We start from the raw sequence: 18,832 nt of genomic DNA on the forward strand, positions 1-18,832 counted from the left end.
TGAATTCCTCTTCAGTTTCTTTTCTCGAACTTTTGAGAGTTTCCAGTATTATTTATTCACAGTAAATGCAGGTTTTATTACACACATTCGAATATGTGATATTTAAAAAAAAAAAAATCAAGTTGTTGATGATTTTTTCTCAATATACGTGTAAAGCCCGGTCCAAAAATCAGTAAACCGGTGTTAAAATGGTAATCCTCAATTAAAAAATAGTAAGTGCAGAGGAAAAAATATTATTGTATAGAATGAACATTCCTGGTAAGTTAACTTTAAATTTCTGATGAAATAAAATAATACAATTAATATGTGAAAGGTTAACAATGATAAATTTTGTAAACTTTATGAACAAGTAAAATAATTACTGTAAAAGCAAGATTTTTATAAATTTGAGGTGAAATTATTTAGAAAGATATTTTGAAATTCGAAATAAATTAGTATATGATTTTATACATAAATAACTATAACTGTAAATATAAGCCTCGCATATAATCGAATTGTTTTTAATCAAAAGATGATAAAAGTTTCCAATGAATTAGTTTAAAAATCTTAATAATTTAAGTAAATAAAAAGCATACAAAATGATATGATTCAAGTAAAGGTTGTATAAGTATACTCGAACTTTGATGTAAAATTATTAAATTTTACACTATAAGTATAACTCTTAATCTAAACCGTTAGATCGAACTGAAATTTTTCAAGAAATCTTCTAACATATTATTCTATCTTAAGTTAGAATCTCAGTCATTTAGTGTTTGGAAAGTTCATATAAATTTACCTATGACCAAGAGAAAATATCAAATTGACATCTAAACCATTTGTAATGTTAAAATTGCAAGTAAGATAAAAATTTCTTCTTCCGCCCTTCGTAAACTTCCATGCAAATAGAATTAAAAGGAAAGAGACCTTAGCTTATTTCATCTTCTCTTTATTCTTGGTTTTTTTAGGAAATTGGCTAGGGAGATGGAAAATAAGAGGACATTAAAAAAGAAACTACATTGGAGGCCACAAATTTGGTTGGGAAGAGGGGAGAGAGAGAGAGAGAAAAACAAATGAGTTGAAGAAGAAAGGAGTTGGAAGCTAAAGCTTGCAAAGAAGTTGTCTTGACACTAAAATTAATTATTAATGTATTATTTACTATGAGTTTTATTATTGATTAAAGTTTAAAGTAATTTTGAATGAAATTCTCAAATCTCTCAAGTTAGGGCTCTTAGTCAGAATTAAAAGAATTGCAAAATTGGTTTTAAATGAGTTAATTGGTGTGAAATGAGTTATGATGAATGTGAAATTATAGAGAAATGAAGAAGAAAAACTTGGTATTATGGAGAGTTAAGGGCTTGCCAAATTAGAGAGAAAAAGAAGATTGGTTTAATTAATCTCGCATGTTTATAAATTGTATGTAATTAATGTGTATTGGTACGAAGTTGATGATTTGAGATAAATTTTGTTATTGTATTTAATTACATTTGAATTTGTAGTGTACTTTGATTTAGGATTCTTGAAATCTAATTTGAAAAAATGCTTGATTATGGTGTTTTTAGTTAATGGATATATAATAATTGATTGTGGAATAAATTATGGTGAAAATTGAGATAGATTAGGGGAAGAAAACGACCTTGGGTCAACCATGAATGAATCCTTGGAAATCTAAATAAATTATTAATAAATTTTTATAAATTTTGATTTACTTATATGTTTTATTGATGTGATAATGTTTGAGAGAGTAATGGTTACTGCTATTTACAAATTTTGTTTTTTAAGTGTATTTTCAATAAGGTTATAAATAGAAAAATTAGAAATATTGGATAAGTAATGATGGATGATTTAAATTGATATAAACTTGATGTAATGAGAATAAAAAAGTTGAAAAAGAATAAAATTGATTTAAGGAATGTAAATTGTTGCAAAGTAATGGATTTTATACATGATTTACATATTGCATGCATGTTTGTGGAAAGGTTGTCAATGTGAAATTTATGGGATTGTTTGATTTTTAATGTTTATGGTTAATGGGGTGTTTGATAATGTGGTAATGATTGCTTTTCAAGTATTTTTTACTTGAAAATACATTAAAATAATATTTTTTTTATTTTTTAAAAAATATTTTTGACAATAGCGCATTAAAATAATCTAAAAATATAAAAAAATAATTTTAAAAAAAATAAAATTAAAAATTTCATAAAACGTTATTTGAAATGCAATTACAAACGGCACCTTCTTGTAGAAGCCTTATAAACTTCTAAATTAAATATGAATTGACATGTTGTGACACATATTTGAAAAATATATCCTATTTGTATGAGAAATTTACTAGAAGAGGCTGTGTATTGTGTTTAATGGTGTTGTTGTTGTTATACTTGTTGGAAGAAATATGCTTAAAACTAGATTGAGGTGATTTGAAAAATCATGAATATTGTTTAAAGTGACCAGATGATTATTTACTAGTTTTGAGAAATTCCAAAAGTGAATCTAAATGTTGGTTCATTTATATTATTTCATGCTGTTATATGTTGACACAAAAAGTATATAGAACCATGCAAAATTATGTGTGTAATAGAAACTTAAATATACAACTTAAAGAGAATTCACAAATAAATTAAATTATTTGAGTATATTGAAGCTATAAGCCACTAAAGATTAAATTGTACTAACAATGCTTAAAAAAAAAGAGAGAAAGATCTAGATAATATTGTGTGTGGTTCTTTGTTAATATAGAAGTTGAGGTTTATGTTCCAATGGCATCATTTTAGGAGTATAAGTTTATATAATATGAATAATTATGATTAACCACAATGGTGATGACCAATATATAATATGAACAATCATAACGACAATAATCAATATATAAATTGTAATCGACCATGATGATGGAACCTAGAAATAATAAAAGTAGATAAATTAACGATAATGATAGACTTTTGTATAAATTGTCGAATGTGTGTTGGAATGAGTAATGATATCAAATGAATTATGCCTTTAGGGAAAGAAAATGATATTAAATAAAATATATCTTCGGGGCTAGAAATGATATCAAATAAATTATGTCTTTGGGGAGGGAAATGGTATCAAATGAATTATATCTTGAGGTGAGAAAACAATATCAAATGAATTATGCTTTCAAGGCAAGAAATAATATCAAATAAATTATATATTTTAGGAGGAAAAAATGCTATAATAAGAAATACACCTTTGTAGCAATAACTTTTAATTTAAACATGTATTGGTTAAGATGGCAAGGGCTAAAAATGTTCAAATGCACGAGTTACAAATAATGAGAAGAATTGGTGAGAATGAATGATGTAAAATATGAATCAAAATTATTGCATTGAATTAATGAGTACATGGTTGGTGCATAATACATTGTTGAGATAAATTAATGACTAGCTAATGTATGTAATGAACATATATATGAAATGGATGATTGAATATAATCAATGTAAATTCCAAGCTATGATTATTGAAATAGATATAAGAATGTATAGTGATATAAAACATGAAATGATAACTATTAAAATGAAGAAACGATTGGGTTTGATGTAAACTCCAAACTAAAATTATAGAAATAAATTAATGAAATTATAGTTGATTTAAAACATGCATTATGGGTATTAAAATAAATAGATAAATACAATATATGTAAAGTATGAATTTTGAGTACCAAAATCACCCAGAGGATCTAGGTGATATATGTGACTATGATGATTGTTGAATTTGGTAAATAAATACGATTCTTGTAAAGCAAAAGCTATAATTATGAAATTGAGATAATCAATCCTATAATTATGATAAGGTCGACTAAAAGGTATTAAATTGGATAAACAAGTGTGATTATTTTAAGGCACAAACCATGAATAGAAAAATAAATGAATGACTCTGAAAGTTGAATTAAAGTATGAGTAAAGGAAATTGAATGGAATCAATGAGCTACTAATTAAATTAAAAACATGAGTTATGGGTATGATATAAAATTAATAAATCTCTAACTGGATTGAAGCACTAAATATAATTATTGAAATGAGTTAATGAATGCAAAATCAATATAGACCATGTGTTAGAAGTTTATAAATAAATCGAGTAACATATGTCATTAAAAGCAGGAGCTATGGTTTTTATAATGAAACAATGTATATGTTTAATTTAAAGCATGTTTTATGATTGTCTGAAAAAAAATATTAAATACATGGTTAGCAAGATTTTAAAGTATCGAGGGTGGTAACTTATAATAAAGAAATAATAGTTTATCAAAGAGAAAGTAACAAACCAGATATGATACAAATTTAAATATGCTAGAAAAAAATAAGATTAATGACATTATATTTATTACTAGAGTTGTAATAAAAATATTAGTGGCATTGAAAACAGATATACTTTCTTTATTTTCTATATTTCCATGTGATATAGGTATGTTTCATCCCTCCCTCTAAACTTAATTTTGCAAATCAGACTTTCATGGTCATTTCATTAACAAAAAACAAAATTATAAATTTGTCATGTTTATATAAATAACCTTATCGTGTATATTTAAGAGAATACACACACGTGCGCACACATACTCTAAATTTCACTTATATGATCATTAAAAAGAAAACAATTGGATGAAAAGTATGGGGCATTACAATACATATGAATCAATGAATATAATTTTTTTTTAAGTGTCTCGTGATATATGTCAGCAAGTTAAAAGAAATATATTAGTGAATTAAAGATAAAAAAGTTTTAAAAAAATAAGTTATCACTAACCTTAACCGGTTTTCAAAAGTTTTTTTTAGTAAAAGGTTGGTTATACCAAATAAAATATAAAAATTAATATAAAACATTATATCTAAGAAAAATTAAGTTGTTATTTATTTTTTATTATAAAAGTGCTTTTATTAAAGTTTATCTTAAATAGTATATACATCTTTATTATCCAAGAAAAAAACTACTAAAACCCAAAACAATTGGAGACTTGAGAATCATCACTTAAATAATTAAATGGACTTCAAGCTTGCTTTCTTTAATTATGTTCAAAATAAACCCAAATACCTCCACTCATATTCTATGAGCCTTGATAAGGTAAGATTAACCTAGTCTAAATTCACTCTTAATGATGAGGTAAAATATCTTTGCATATAAAAAAAATTCTAAATAAGCATCTGGCATGCATTAATAATTTTAAAAAAAAAACATATATAAAAACCAAAAACAAAAATAGTTTACTATGTATATTATTATTAATAATATTATTATAGTCACCTCAAAAACGACTATACTTGCAGGATAACAGTTTATTGAATACTGAAAAGTTAATAAAAGAAATATTACCGAGAACCACATTCAACTCATATATAAAATCCACATTTTGATACATACATACATACATATACATATATATATATATATATGAAAACATATCAAGAATTTCAACTTACAAAAAATAAGACCATTTTAATATTTTTTAATTCTTTATTATATAAAAATGAAAAAACTCCAATATCTACGTTATAATACCATACAAGGATCACACCATCAATACGTCGATCATTGATAAATAAAAATAGAAAAGTTAAAAACAAGCCCTCATATGTATGTTTCTATATACATATATACTCTTACGTTAAATAAATAAAAAACATTGAGCTTTTTATTGTAATCTTTTTCTGACCAAAAAAATCACATGAAAATCAAACATCACCATATATATATGACAATTGGACATGACGATACAAAAACTAAACACGACCACAAGCGAAAAAGGAAAACAACATGGAGGAGAGACAGCGGACCGCAGGAGCTGGTGGCTGGCGAATGACAATTTTACGAGTGGCTGCGGGGCTGGTTGCTGGTGGAGGGCGGCTACAGAGAGAGGGGAAGAAAATGATAAGGCTAGGGTTTTATTTTATCTCCTTTGTTTTTCCTCTCAGGTCACTTCACTTGTACTTTTCTTCTCTCTGATTCTCTCCTCTCTTTCTCCCGTGAATTTTCTCTTCCTTTTTTTTATTTGAATTTTCTCTATCTAACCTCTCTCTCCGTCCGTATTTTGGACATCATGTAGTGTTTATTTTAGATTTTTAAATTCTTTTTATCTTTTTTACTTGAAATTTTATATTTTCAAATTTTTAATTTTAGAGTTTTTTTTTTTTAATTACCCCTCATCCTTATCAACTTTGTTTTCGTCTCTCTCTTTTTTTTTCCTTTTCATTCCACTTACTAACCCTTCCCCATCTTTTTGTTTAAAATATACTGGAAAATTCTGAAATATATTGGGAAAAAAAATCAAAATCATATCAAGAAAAATTCAATTTAAAAAAAAAAATTGGTGTTCTTTTTGCTAAATAAAATTTGAAAACACGCTTCAGAAGCTTGTTAACTCATAAACACTTTGATATAGTTCAAACCTTGTTTATTTGTTAGAGAATATTTTTTTAATAAACATATTTTGAATTTCTCATGTTTAGAAAACATATTTTTTTAGCTACATTATAAAAAAAACATTCACTTTCCTATAAAGTATTATATGGAATAATATATCAAATTAATATACTTTTTAGAAAGCATATGTTGAATTTCTCATGTTTAGCTACATTAAAAAAACATTCACTTTCCTGTAGAAGAAAAACATAAACTTGAAATGGAAAGAAGCGTTTTCCAATTTAAAAGAGCAAACAATACTTTACATGAAGGATTCAAAATCAATAATATTTTAATAAAATACTTTAAAATATAATATAATTAAGAAAATAATACATTACTAATATATTTATGTAGAAAAAAATATATTAGGATATGTTAATATGCAATAAAAAAGTATATTAATTCAATATATTAGTGCATACAATACTTTAATTTAGATGATATTGCTAGAAAATATATTAGAATACAAAACAAGTTATATTATATAATAATCACATTTTAAATTATATAAATTGTGTTTTAAAAATACAATATCTTAAAAAAATTATTTTCAATCAATATCCTCCTAGAACCAAAAAGATATTTGATAAAAATAAAAATTTTACTATTTTAAAAAAGATAATAACTCAAAATTCTACTTGATGGATTATTTAAAAAAAAAGTATTTATATTTATTTTCTAATGCTTAAAGGAAATAAAAATATGGTGTACAATAAATAAATAAATAAATATATATATGTATGTATGTATGTATGTATGTATGTATGTATGTATACATGAAGGAATAATTACCTAAACCCCCTTATAAAAAATCTTTTATCCAAAAAACCTATCATAATTTTTGTATCTATTTATCCCCAATACAAAATCTACATAACAAGAAACCCAAATATCTAACTCTTACTTGATACCATTAGCTAATATTTAACAAGGTTATATCTATAATTCTATAGACGTGTAACCTTCAATATTAATTTGGCTTTTTCAACAAAAAAAAAAAATTAAGGTTTTAAAAATAAAAAAATACTAATAGATTTCACTTATGTCTATAATATTATATTTAAAATATATTATATGTATAGTTACATTTTATAAAATAAATTATATATAAATACATGATATAATATTTTTTTATATCACATGGTCAAATAGTTACATGGTAGATAAACTTGAAAATAAAATTAAAATATTAATAGATTATTTTCAAGTTCATTTTCATATCTTATTAAAATGCTGAAAAATATTTTTTAACTAAAAAAATAAAAAAATAATTCAAGATCTAGTCCCTGATTGCAAACCAAATAGCACTTTTGCAGGATAATGGAAGACATTAATATCTAGAAACAAGGTGGACTCTTTGAATTCGGGAAGGCCATTTAAACATCTCATCAACTTTTTATTCCATGGAGTACTCGCTCCAAATCAAGTGAGAGCCAAAGCACAACTCAAGATCGACTGTAACTAAATTGAAGATCTTATGTTATTACGTGATCAAGAATGCAACAGCATGCTGCCATCATTGCATGATAGCATTCCTGCACCGATTTTCTAACCACGTTAAACTTCCATTTCACAATTTATCAGAAGAAGCCAGGCCATGCAATACCTTACGGAATCTTCAAGTTTCGTTCGGACAGAGCATAATTGTCAAGAATTTACGGATCCACTTTCTAAAGTGATCGGTAATTATCACCTTACAAGTGGTATGAGCAAGTATTCGGCATAAAACAGCTGCACGAGGAACACTTCATGTTAGAAAGAGTCGCACCAATTTATTAAGTTTGGAGAAACAGATTAATCACTGTGTAAAGATGTGAAGCTTGTGTAGTCTGCCAATTCACTCTTGATATAAATAGAATGCTCCACCAGCACCCAGGCATGCACTATCTCTAATTTGGACCAGCCTAAACAAGCTCTGTGTAGACCAGACTAGCCAGCATTATTATTAATTATTTGTGATACTTCTCTATGTTTCTACTACAATCCTATCCAAAAGATTAAAAAAAAAAACGGTATGGGAAAGAGATAATAGCAACCAAGATCGAATGCTGATTTCCAGATTTTTATGCAGACTCAATCAGATCAGGTAGCAATGAAGGAGCATGTTTGTTAGATTTTGAATTCAAACTCACTAGCCATAAATGAATAAGAATAAAAAGTTGGACAACTTTTCTTAGTACAGAAAGATTGAACTCTTTACAAAATAAGAACGTAAGACTTTTTGGAATCTTTGGAATTGAATTCAATTCTAAAGCTTAAATCAATACTTGTGCTTGGAACCCTTTTGATGTATTGATTTGAATTCCAAATGGAATTCAAATCATAAAAAATAGACAAAAGGAAATCAGAGGGGAGACCCTCTAATTTGTAAATCAATTCCTCTTAAAATTAACATTGAAAGAACTATTCCAAAAATACGCTCTTTGTTTTTTTCAACAAAAACTTCTTTTTACTTCAAATTGAACATCTATGTTACCTTCTCCTACCTGATAATATGATTTTCCAGACACCTATTTACATTGTATTTAATAGGTAACTACTCTTGTATTTGATGAAAGCAATTTTTCTCTGTGGGGAAAAGGAGAATGGTGGACGCTTCTTGTTCAGCGCATAAGAGTTGGCATGATCATAGTTCAATGGGTTTCAAAGTACTGCTCTCTACTTTGTTTGACAATTAACATGGATAATTGCAAGTTGAGTCCTTTTCTTTTATTTTTCTATATTGTATATGTTTATTCTATGGTGTCTCTTTTTCTCCGCTAAAGGAAGAAAATTTCATTGAGGGAGAGAGTGGGAGAGTAGACAACTAAACACGTCCTTTACAATACAAAATATAAACAATTAACCTTCTAGTTCTATTGAATATAAGTTTAGGGCATAGCTTGGAAAAAGCTCCATGCTGAATGCCAGCATGAGGGAGCACAATGTGATATTTTTTTTATAAACAAATTATTTACTGAGAAGATATACCATGCAATTTCGAATTAGAGTCAGAATAGTTAAGATTGCTAATTCAATTTAATTCCACAGGTATTCCAAATAGTATAATTAAATTCAATTGTGATTTAGTATTTTATTCCTAACATAAGAATTGTAATAAGTTATCAATTGAATTCAGATCACATGTGGAATTGAATTCAATTTCACATTGGTTCCAAGCAAGCTGTTACATGATTGATGCAAATATAACTACCTAGCTGAAGTTTAAAATGACAAGAAAAAATATATAACAGAAATCATGCATTGAGAAGCATTACACGCTAAATAAACATGTTATCTATTCATTGATTTATTTGGAGTGACATTGACCAGTTTTATAGGGTAGTCTATTTTTACACATTCTTCCTGCAGTGTTGAATTCATAATCTAAAGTAGATGGGTTACCTTCCAAATAAACATGTAGCAGGAAGTTATTGAAGCTTTGCTCTTCAGGTCAACAGATTTGGCACGGTTCCACAGTATTGAAGCCAGGATGCCATGACCCAATATCTAGCCAAATGCAATCAGTTTAAAGCAAAGCATGAGTAAAAGTGGAAGTAAGAAAAAAATTTCATCATTCTTTTTATGAAACTATAAATAATACATGCATCCAGCCAACATCCCAATAGAAGATCTCAGACCACTCAGTATATGAAATCCCCCCTCACCCCTCATTCCAATGCAAGTTCATGATAAGACGTAAATTAGATATCCTTGTTAATCAACAGTTTTTATTATCTAAGAGTCAGTGCTAATCCATATTGGACTAAGTGTTTCTAAATGCTTCAGATTTTGCCATTTTGTAAAGGAAGCCATCATTACAGGAATTCAAAAAAATGCAGGGTCTCAGAACTCGCATGGAAGGCCAGTTATAACTTAGATTTATGCTTAGCAATAAAGATTTATGTAATCATTTCAGCTGACTTGTGGAAACATGTGTTCCAACACTCTAGTCATTTTTTTACACTTCATTTTCCACTTCAAAAACAAAATAAGGAAGAATGTATATCACTGAATGTACTCTAGAAGAAATAAAATCTGTAAATGCTCAGAAATGTCAGCTTTATAAATAAAGAAGCAAAAGCACTACCGTGATATATTTGCTCCAAGTATAGGAAGATGCTGCTCCAACCAAAATGGCAACAGCATAAGCAATTTCAAGTAATGAAATGCAGGTCCAAAATACCTGAGCAAGGGAAAACAAGTACAGCTAAGAGACATTAGTAAAAACAAAGGTTACTAGGAGTTTTACATTTCAAAAATGTATAAGATGTTCTAAACTGACCCGGTTTTGACCCAAACGCACTGTAAAAGAACGAATGCCAAATATCTTATCTCCTTCAATATCAGGTATGTCCTGCCCATACAAGGTGAAAATAAATCTCTTTAATTTACAGGAACATGTTTATTGACAAACAGCTAACTTCAAAATTGTCTGCCTCTACTCCTCCATTATTACTGAAATTAGAAATAAATAAATAAATCCCATTTACCTTGAAAAGAGCTATAACAACTGAGAAGAAGCTCATAAATGCAGTTGCAAAAATTAGAGGTCTTGAAAGGACAGGTGGTCTTCCATACACATGGCTCTGGAAATTGTCAGCACAGTAATAATTAGGCTCTTAACATGTTAGTGGCTGTGTAACAAGACTCCAAAGTCAAAAGCTTCCACACTCATTTATGCCAGAAAATTGCTTAATACAACAACGATGGTCATTTTCATTACATTCTAGTCAGAACAGTCTAAAGCACCAACACAACAAAAAGTGTCACACAGTGTTCTGCGGGTAAAATCCCAGTAAAGGTGTTTTGGAGGCCCTTAATTTTATGTACTCAATATCTTTCTAGTACCTGCATATGCAGATAGAAGGCAAGTTGAACAATCACTGCCCTAACAGCTAGGATGCACACCGCTGCAACGAACGCAAACCTTTTCCATCTCAACAGTGGCAGCTGGAATAACACAAAGATACAATGACAATTCCATTAGAAACCAACCATGTAATACATCATCATTTAAACCATCACTGAATCTTCCAAAATTGTGACCAGAAACTGATGTAATAAAAGATCCAGTAAGCACTATCAGAAAACATAATCTGCAAAGCCATTAAGTTCCAAAATATGAATGCTAATTGAACTTAACCCAGAGCAAAACCTTATTTCTTGAAATGAAAGTGGTATACACACAAAAGTGACATCTGATGCCATCAGCTTTATTAGCTCAATTACATCACTAAAATGACATGATGCCTTCATGCACAGTTCACCAATGCAAACTGCAAATTTTTTATATAGTAAACAAGAAACAAGTGCTGCAGAATGCAAGATACACAAGACAGGTATTTAATGTTTAACCCCTTAATTCCAATAAAAGAAATAATAGCGGAAAACAATGTACAAGCATGCATGAAATTAAAGGTGCGCTTGCATATGTGCACAAGCATCTGTAGTGGTAGTTCGATCAACTCACATTGATTGAATATGCTGTTCCAAGAACAAAACTGATGAAAAGAGCCCAAAATAATGGCCACGAACCTACGATCCATCCAAGCCAAAAACTCTGGAAAAAGGAGTAATTAACGTTTTTTCATTGGAATCCACAATCCAAATATAGTCAATGAGAATTCTAAATGTGGAAAGAGAAACTCCACCAACTATAATGGATGATTTACAAATACACAGTATTTTACTACAAATCATGGACCATCTAATAACATTCCCCAAGTTTCATTTGCTATTCATACCAGATCAATCGACAAGAAAGAAAAATACAAATAAATTATGATATTTCAAAAGATACCACTACAATTTTGAAAAACTGGTTTGCAGATGAAGGCATATAATCAATCCCCACCCCCCACCCCCCCATTCTGCAAGTGCGAATAATATTGCAATCAATTCTCAAATAGCATATTGAGCAATGGTTGAGCTGGCACAGCCTTGAAGTGCATGTTATGGGTCTCTCCACTTGCTAGCTTGGGATTTTCTAACCAGGATTACAGGAGCTATTCACTAATTTCTTAGGGTAATTTTGAGCAGACAGATACAGAGAAGACAACGCTATATTTACATTTTTGTGCAATCATAAGAATTCAAGAATTATCCACAACTACAAGCATGTAACAATCAACCAATAAGAATATTCTTGAATATATATACCATGATAGAGAAAGATGTAACAATCATCACACCAGTACTTATGGAATACTCCCCCGACGCCAATGGAAGATATGGCTTGTTAACCTGTAATGAAACATACAGTACACATATAGCAATGGAAATCCAAATAAACCTATCTACCTGTCTATTTTCGTAAAGTTATTCGAGCTACCTAGACAGAAAGTTGAGCAAATCCAATAATGACAGTTCAACATAATTTAGTCAGACAGGGTCAATCAAATTGCCGGAAGCAAACTTTGCAGGCATTTCTACTGCTGAACTAATATTTAAAGACTGCTAAACTATCTGATCATTTCTCAAAAAGGAAAGAAAAAAAAAGAGACTATTTGATAAATTTGGTAGAAAGTCAAGAGAAGATCTTTAAAGTCAACAAATAACTGATCCTTGCAGTCCACTGAGTCTTCAGTTATTAGTTGGAAAATTCCCATTTCTTTTGTTTTTAATTTATTAAAATGATTTACTAAGAAAAGGTACCTTGTCTATTTCGATGTCAGTCAACTGGTTTAAACCCACAATATAAATATTCATCATGAGAGCAGCAGCCACAGCCTGAAATACCAAAATAATTATTAAATAGATGATGGTGATTTTAATTATTTCAGCCAATTAATGAACTCTTTAAATTAACCTGAAATCATTGGGCATTACCTCCAACACCCCTGTGAAAAATAGTGGAGAAATATCCGAGAGCTTCTCAATTGCAAGGAGAGAAACTGATAAGATGCTCAAAGCCTGTTGACAGAGAAGTAAAGGTGAACAATTTCTTTTTCTTTTGACTGGAAAGTGTGAGAGAGAAAATCAGATTCATAAACATCAATTACATGGTGATCTTTACAAAAACTTTAGAAGTTGGAAATGGCATACAATGATCATTAAAATTTTGTTGAATTTATATGACAAACTTTGACTTAACTGTGCCTATAACAGTGTGAGGCCGTGAAAATCTGTAGAAAGCATCTAAGGCATTTTTGACAGATTTTGAAGTACTCTCAGGATTATAAGCTCCAGACTCAGATTCAAAAGGTTGCCCAGAGGTAGCATGCACTAAGAACTTAGCATTATTTTCCTGGTAATTTGTAGATTTTTTCACAGAAAATCCACTATGATGCCGCTGAAACCTAACAACACACTGTCTTTCTAGGATCTTCCTTGCTCTGCACCTGTAAACCTGAACTTCTCCTATAGAACCAGTTATACCGACAATCAGAACAATTAGGAATTGTGGTTATATAGAAGCAAAGTGAGTATGTAATTAGATGTAAAATTGTTGAAATCAGAGAGCTGGAAACAATCAACATGAACTAAAAGAACGATCCATTACTGAAACACAAATGCAGAACCATAATCCCGCCCTGGAACTAAATTTTAGGAGCAAAGGAATATCTAATTATCAAAATAAGCTATTCTACGAGAATTCATGAACTTTATCATATTTATAAAAAAAATCACATTAAAGGTTGAATAATTCAAGAGGTGGCATATTGCATATGATAATTAATAAACTATGGATCCCTTGCTCAACCATTTGTAACAAAGATAAAATGACCCCATTTTCACAACAAAGGCACCGCATAAAAATGTTATAGTAATTAATAAGCTTGCACTGAAGGACAAAAAACTTAAACAATCACCGTTTGCTCTACCATTTTTAGTAGTTTTTATTCAAACAGATCAACCAAATATAGGTTTTCAAGTATTGTCAGTTCAATTGTTTTTTTACCCCAAATTGAATTAAACTCTGATCCAAATCCAGCACAAGCAATTATAAATCAGCAGAGGTCAGAACAGAATAAAAAAGAAAAGGAAAACAACAAAATTTTGCAGAGAGAAGCCATAACATTACCAACAATATTTAGAACAAAAACAAAAATAGGAAGTAGGCAAAAACATACTTGGAGAATGACCCACTTTGAATTTGGTCTCGCCCAGGTAATTCCCATCTGTCAATCAATTAATAATTGCATGCAATATCAGATATAAATGGGAAAAAAAAAAGAGGGAAAAATAAATGAGCCCAAATAAAACAAGCAGAGAAATGAAGGGGAAAAAAAAGCGACCAGGATATATTAAAGTACAGAACAGAGATGTTAATCAAACGAGAAAAAAGGAAAAAATACCACAAGGAAGTGAAGAGCTAAGCTGAGGAAAGGACCCACGAAGCAAAGACTCCATTTTTTTGACAATCCCTTAATCAATCAAGAAATGGACTCTCAGTTGTTTTTCTCCTGGCTCCAAAAGACGTGTAGCAATCAACCAAAAACACGTGAAATGTGCCCAAAACTGTTTGCTCGTAGCCAATGGCAGTGCTGGAAATTAACCATTTTCAGACAAAATATTGCAACCCTTTTTTCTGTTTTTAATATTGGTCTAGCAACGAACGACAGGAGTCCGACTACGCTCGTTCGCAAGCATCTGGGGAAATGAAAATATCTGTCCTGTACTCCAGCTGAACGGCAAGTGGGAGGTGATCAATTTGGACAGTACTTGTTGCCATTCTTAATTAAACAAGAAACTACAACCCCTAAGTTTTTGTTTTATGTGGCTTGTCTGGATTTGCACATTGTTTTAATTTTTGTTTTTCTCACAATGGTCATTTAAATTTTTTTTTCCTGTGTGTATATTTAATTCTGTGTTGTAAAATTACTTTTTAATTTTTTTTTATTTTTTTATTTACTTCAAATTAATATATTTTTAGTATTTTTAAATTATTTTAATATATTAATATCAAAAATAAATTTAAAAAAAATAAAAAAATTATTGATATATATTTTAACATAAAAAGTTATTTAAAAAATAACCGCAATCCTATTTTCAAATAAGATCTAAAAATAATGTGCTCTATTTAACTAAAAAAGGAATTTGAGTTTATTGTATGTAAGAATTTAAAAATTAAAATACCAAAATTTAAAAAAAAAATAGCAAGCCTTTTGTTTGTAAAAAAAATTATAATATTAATTTTGATTTTAACCTTTTTTTTATTTTCATCTTGATTCTTTTATGTTGTGTTGATTGGAATTTAATTTAATTTAAATAATGCAATTATTTGTTATATATCTCAAAAAAAGTCAGGCTATTGGATTAATACTTGATTTCATGAAAAATAATCTAATTTTATTGTTTAAGAGAAATTAAAGATCATAAAAATTGAAATTGAAATAAAGATAAAATAGGAGCCTTTGAAAAAAAAAATGTGTCGGCACCATTTGCCTTTGGGATCTTATCAAATTTCTTTCTCGGTCCTTTAGTTTGTAAATTAAACAATTTAATTCAAAATTTTATTTTGCTTATATTTTGTTTCATGAGTTTGAAAAAAAATATATAAAAAATTGTCGAATTACAATGGTAAAAATATAGTGACAAAAGGTTATTTTTTAATGATAAAACTTATTATTTTTTCTACTAATAAATTTTATTCAACAAAAAAAATTTTAGTTAAGTTTTTTTTATTTTACATAAAAATATCTCGACAACCTTTTTGATTTGAGTTAAATTTTTGTTTGGATGTTTCTTTTGCGTTTTTCGAAAGGAAATTTTTTACCACTTGAAGTGGATTGTCCAGCATTCCAACCAACTGTTATAGCTAAAGTCTGCAAAATGGAAAGTAACACAATGTCTGTTGTTTGTCCCAAATATACATTTTTGGCAGCTTAAACCCTAGTGCTTGATTTTTTTTTATTTTTTTTTAATTTGTTTTTAATTTCAACTTTCAAAGTTGTTTTTTATTTTTTTAATTTTATCTTTTAGTATTTTTTTAATTTTAAATTGATTTTATAATTAATTTTAATTTATTTTTTTATAGATTTATTATAATCTCAACAAACTTCCTAGTATTTGGTTGGTGTTTAATTTTACGCGTGTTTATTTTTTTTATCGAGTAATAAAATAAAGTTTAGTTTCAAGAAAAGGTTATTAATTAAAAGTAAAGGAGTCCAGACTCGAATCGCGAATTTGATAAGTTAACTTGGGATAGTTAAACATTAAGTTTCATAATTTGTTCTAGTTTGTTTTATTCGATGTTATTATAATGTTAAACAAACATCTTATTTTGGTTGGTACCTGATTTTGCAAGTATATATTATATAATTAAATAGAAAATAGTTTTAAAAAAAAAGATTATTAAGCTCGATTAAATCCAAGAACCATGTCATGGATTTGGGGAGCTAGCTTAGGTTACTTTGAAACTGGCTTCATAATTTATTTCGATTTGTTGTATATGGGATTGTCGATCTCAAGTATACATCCTAACATTGAATTGTTGTCTAATTTTGTTAATAATTTCATTTTATCATATAATTAAATAAAAAAATAATTTAAAAAATTTTTCTCGACCCAATGGAGTCTATAACCCAGATTACAGATCTGTCGAATTGGGGCATGAAACTTGGGTAGATCCAATGGATTACTGTAACAGCTCCGCCTAACTTGCTATATATTGTTTGCTTTGGGCCTTATCATCCTTACGGTTTTGTTCCTGGTGACGTGAATCCACTTTTGAGTCCAACGCCCCATAACATGTATAACAAGTCAACAACTAACACTCTTAATAATGTCAATTATCACTCCTTCACCCCCCGCTGATTTGGGATATTACAATCCATCCCCCTTAAAGAGTTCGACGACCCCGTCAGCTAGTGAGGTTGGCTTTGATACTAAATGTAACAACCACGCTCAACTTGTTATATATTGTTTGCTTTGGGCCTTACCGTCCTCATGGTTTTATTTCTAGTGATGCTAGCCCACTTCTGAGCCCAACACCCAAAAACGCGCATGATAAGTCAGCAACCAACACTCTTAATAAGATCGATTGCCACTCCCTTGTCCCGCTGATTTGGGATATTACAATCCACCCCCTTTAAAGGAGTTTGATGACTTTGTTGGCATAGCGGGGCAACCAGTGAGATCGACTCTAATATCAAATGTAATAGCCCTATCCAACTTGCTATATATTGTTCGTTTTGGACCTTACCATCCTCATAGTTTTGTTTTTGATGATGCGAGTCCACTTCTGAGCCTAACTCTCTAAAACATGCATGACAAGTCCGTAACCAACACTCTTAATAAGGTCAGTTATTATTCCATCACCCATCAATGTGGGATATTATAATTGTCATTTAAATATTTTTTTAAATAATGATATATTGAAATTTAAGTAAAAGTCATACAATGTTTTTTTATAATAGTTCAAATTATTTTTGAAACTACCAAGCTTATTATGTAATATTAGAACAATTCTTACGTGATTTTAATATGAAACACAGTGGAACACTAGTTAAGCAGGGAATCAGATCAAAATACTTATAGGTTGACCCACTGGCTACCAAAAAGATTCCCACAACCTAAATATTTATTTTTCATGTTAAAACATGTTTTTATGCGACTTAAGGCATAACACAAACCGCCCATGTAGTTTACGTGTCTATTCAAAGGCAACTATGTGCTAGTGATTTTATTTTATTTGGTTCTTAATTTTTCAACATAAATATAACTAAGTCCTTTATATTTCAAGAACCTATAACATCACTCCTTCAGTCTAAATAAGTAAAATAAAATAGCATGCAACGTTGAGAAGTACGCTAACCAATTAAGTAGTGGCTGGACGGAAAACTGTAAAAGCAACTCACTCACAAAGGCATTGTTGGAGCACCCTTGAACAAGAAAATATCGGTACACAAATCAAAATAAAAGAAAAAAAATATTAATTAGAATAAAATAAAATAATGTATTATCTATTTATCTATCAAGTATACAATTATCGAAGAACATAGAAACAAAGGAGCATGCAAACCGAGGGATATAATCATTTGAGGGGCCATCTAATCAAGGATCATGATTTTTGAATAGCCAAGCAATTGAGAAGATTTTTTTGGAATATATATATTCAAAACTAGATTTTAATACCCAAAATAAAGGATTGCAGACAAAAGTTAAAATAAAAGCAATCACACTCAAAGCTTAAAAAATATAATTAGCTTGGTATGAAAACTAAATCATAATGGATTTAAGAAGAAGAAATAAACAACAACATCACGAATACATAATTGGCATAAAAAAACACAAGATTTAAGCAAACATAAAAAGCAATAGGAATAAAACATGCATATAACTTTGATTCAATTAATTTGGGGTCACAATATAAATTTAATATAAACTTAATTTAGATGAAACATGAAAAATAAATTATATACGAAACAAATACATATGAACATGATAATTAAATACAACAATATGCTAGAAATTTTAAAATTTATTTTCAAAGTGCACACAATTTTATATTTAAAGT

The 18,832-nt window shown here is 28.9% G+C and overlaps 1 protein-coding gene across 1 annotated transcript; it reads right to left on the bottom strand.

Moving 5' to 3' along the window:
• Nucleotides 1-7,728: 7,728 nt before the first annotated feature.
• LOC105139265 (homogentisate phytyltransferase 1, chloroplastic-like) lies at nucleotides 7,729-14,805 on the bottom strand. The gene is made up of 13 exons (XM_011045640.1): nucleotides 14,670-14,805; nucleotides 14,445-14,492; nucleotides 13,466-13,731; nucleotides 13,201-13,284; nucleotides 13,027-13,101; nucleotides 12,532-12,615; nucleotides 11,843-11,932; nucleotides 11,221-11,322; nucleotides 10,863-10,958; nucleotides 10,655-10,726; nucleotides 10,460-10,555; nucleotides 9,775-9,879; nucleotides 7,729-8,121 (listed from the first exon to the last, which is right to left on the bottom strand). The coding sequence occupies exons 1-13, from the start codon at nucleotides 14,722-14,724 to the stop codon at nucleotides 8,080-8,082; spliced, it is 1,215 nt and encodes a 404-aa protein (XP_011043942.1). The 5' UTR covers nucleotides 14,725-14,805; the 3' UTR covers nucleotides 7,729-8,079.
• Between the last annotated feature and the right edge of the window lie 4,027 nt (nucleotides 14,806-18,832).

This window comes from Populus euphratica, unplaced genomic scaffold (assembly GCF_000495115.2).
Source record: "Populus euphratica unplaced genomic scaffold, PopEup_1.0 scaffold141.1, whole genome shotgun sequence".
NCBI classification, from domain to species: Eukaryota; Viridiplantae; Streptophyta; class Magnoliopsida; order Malpighiales; family Salicaceae; genus Populus; species Populus euphratica.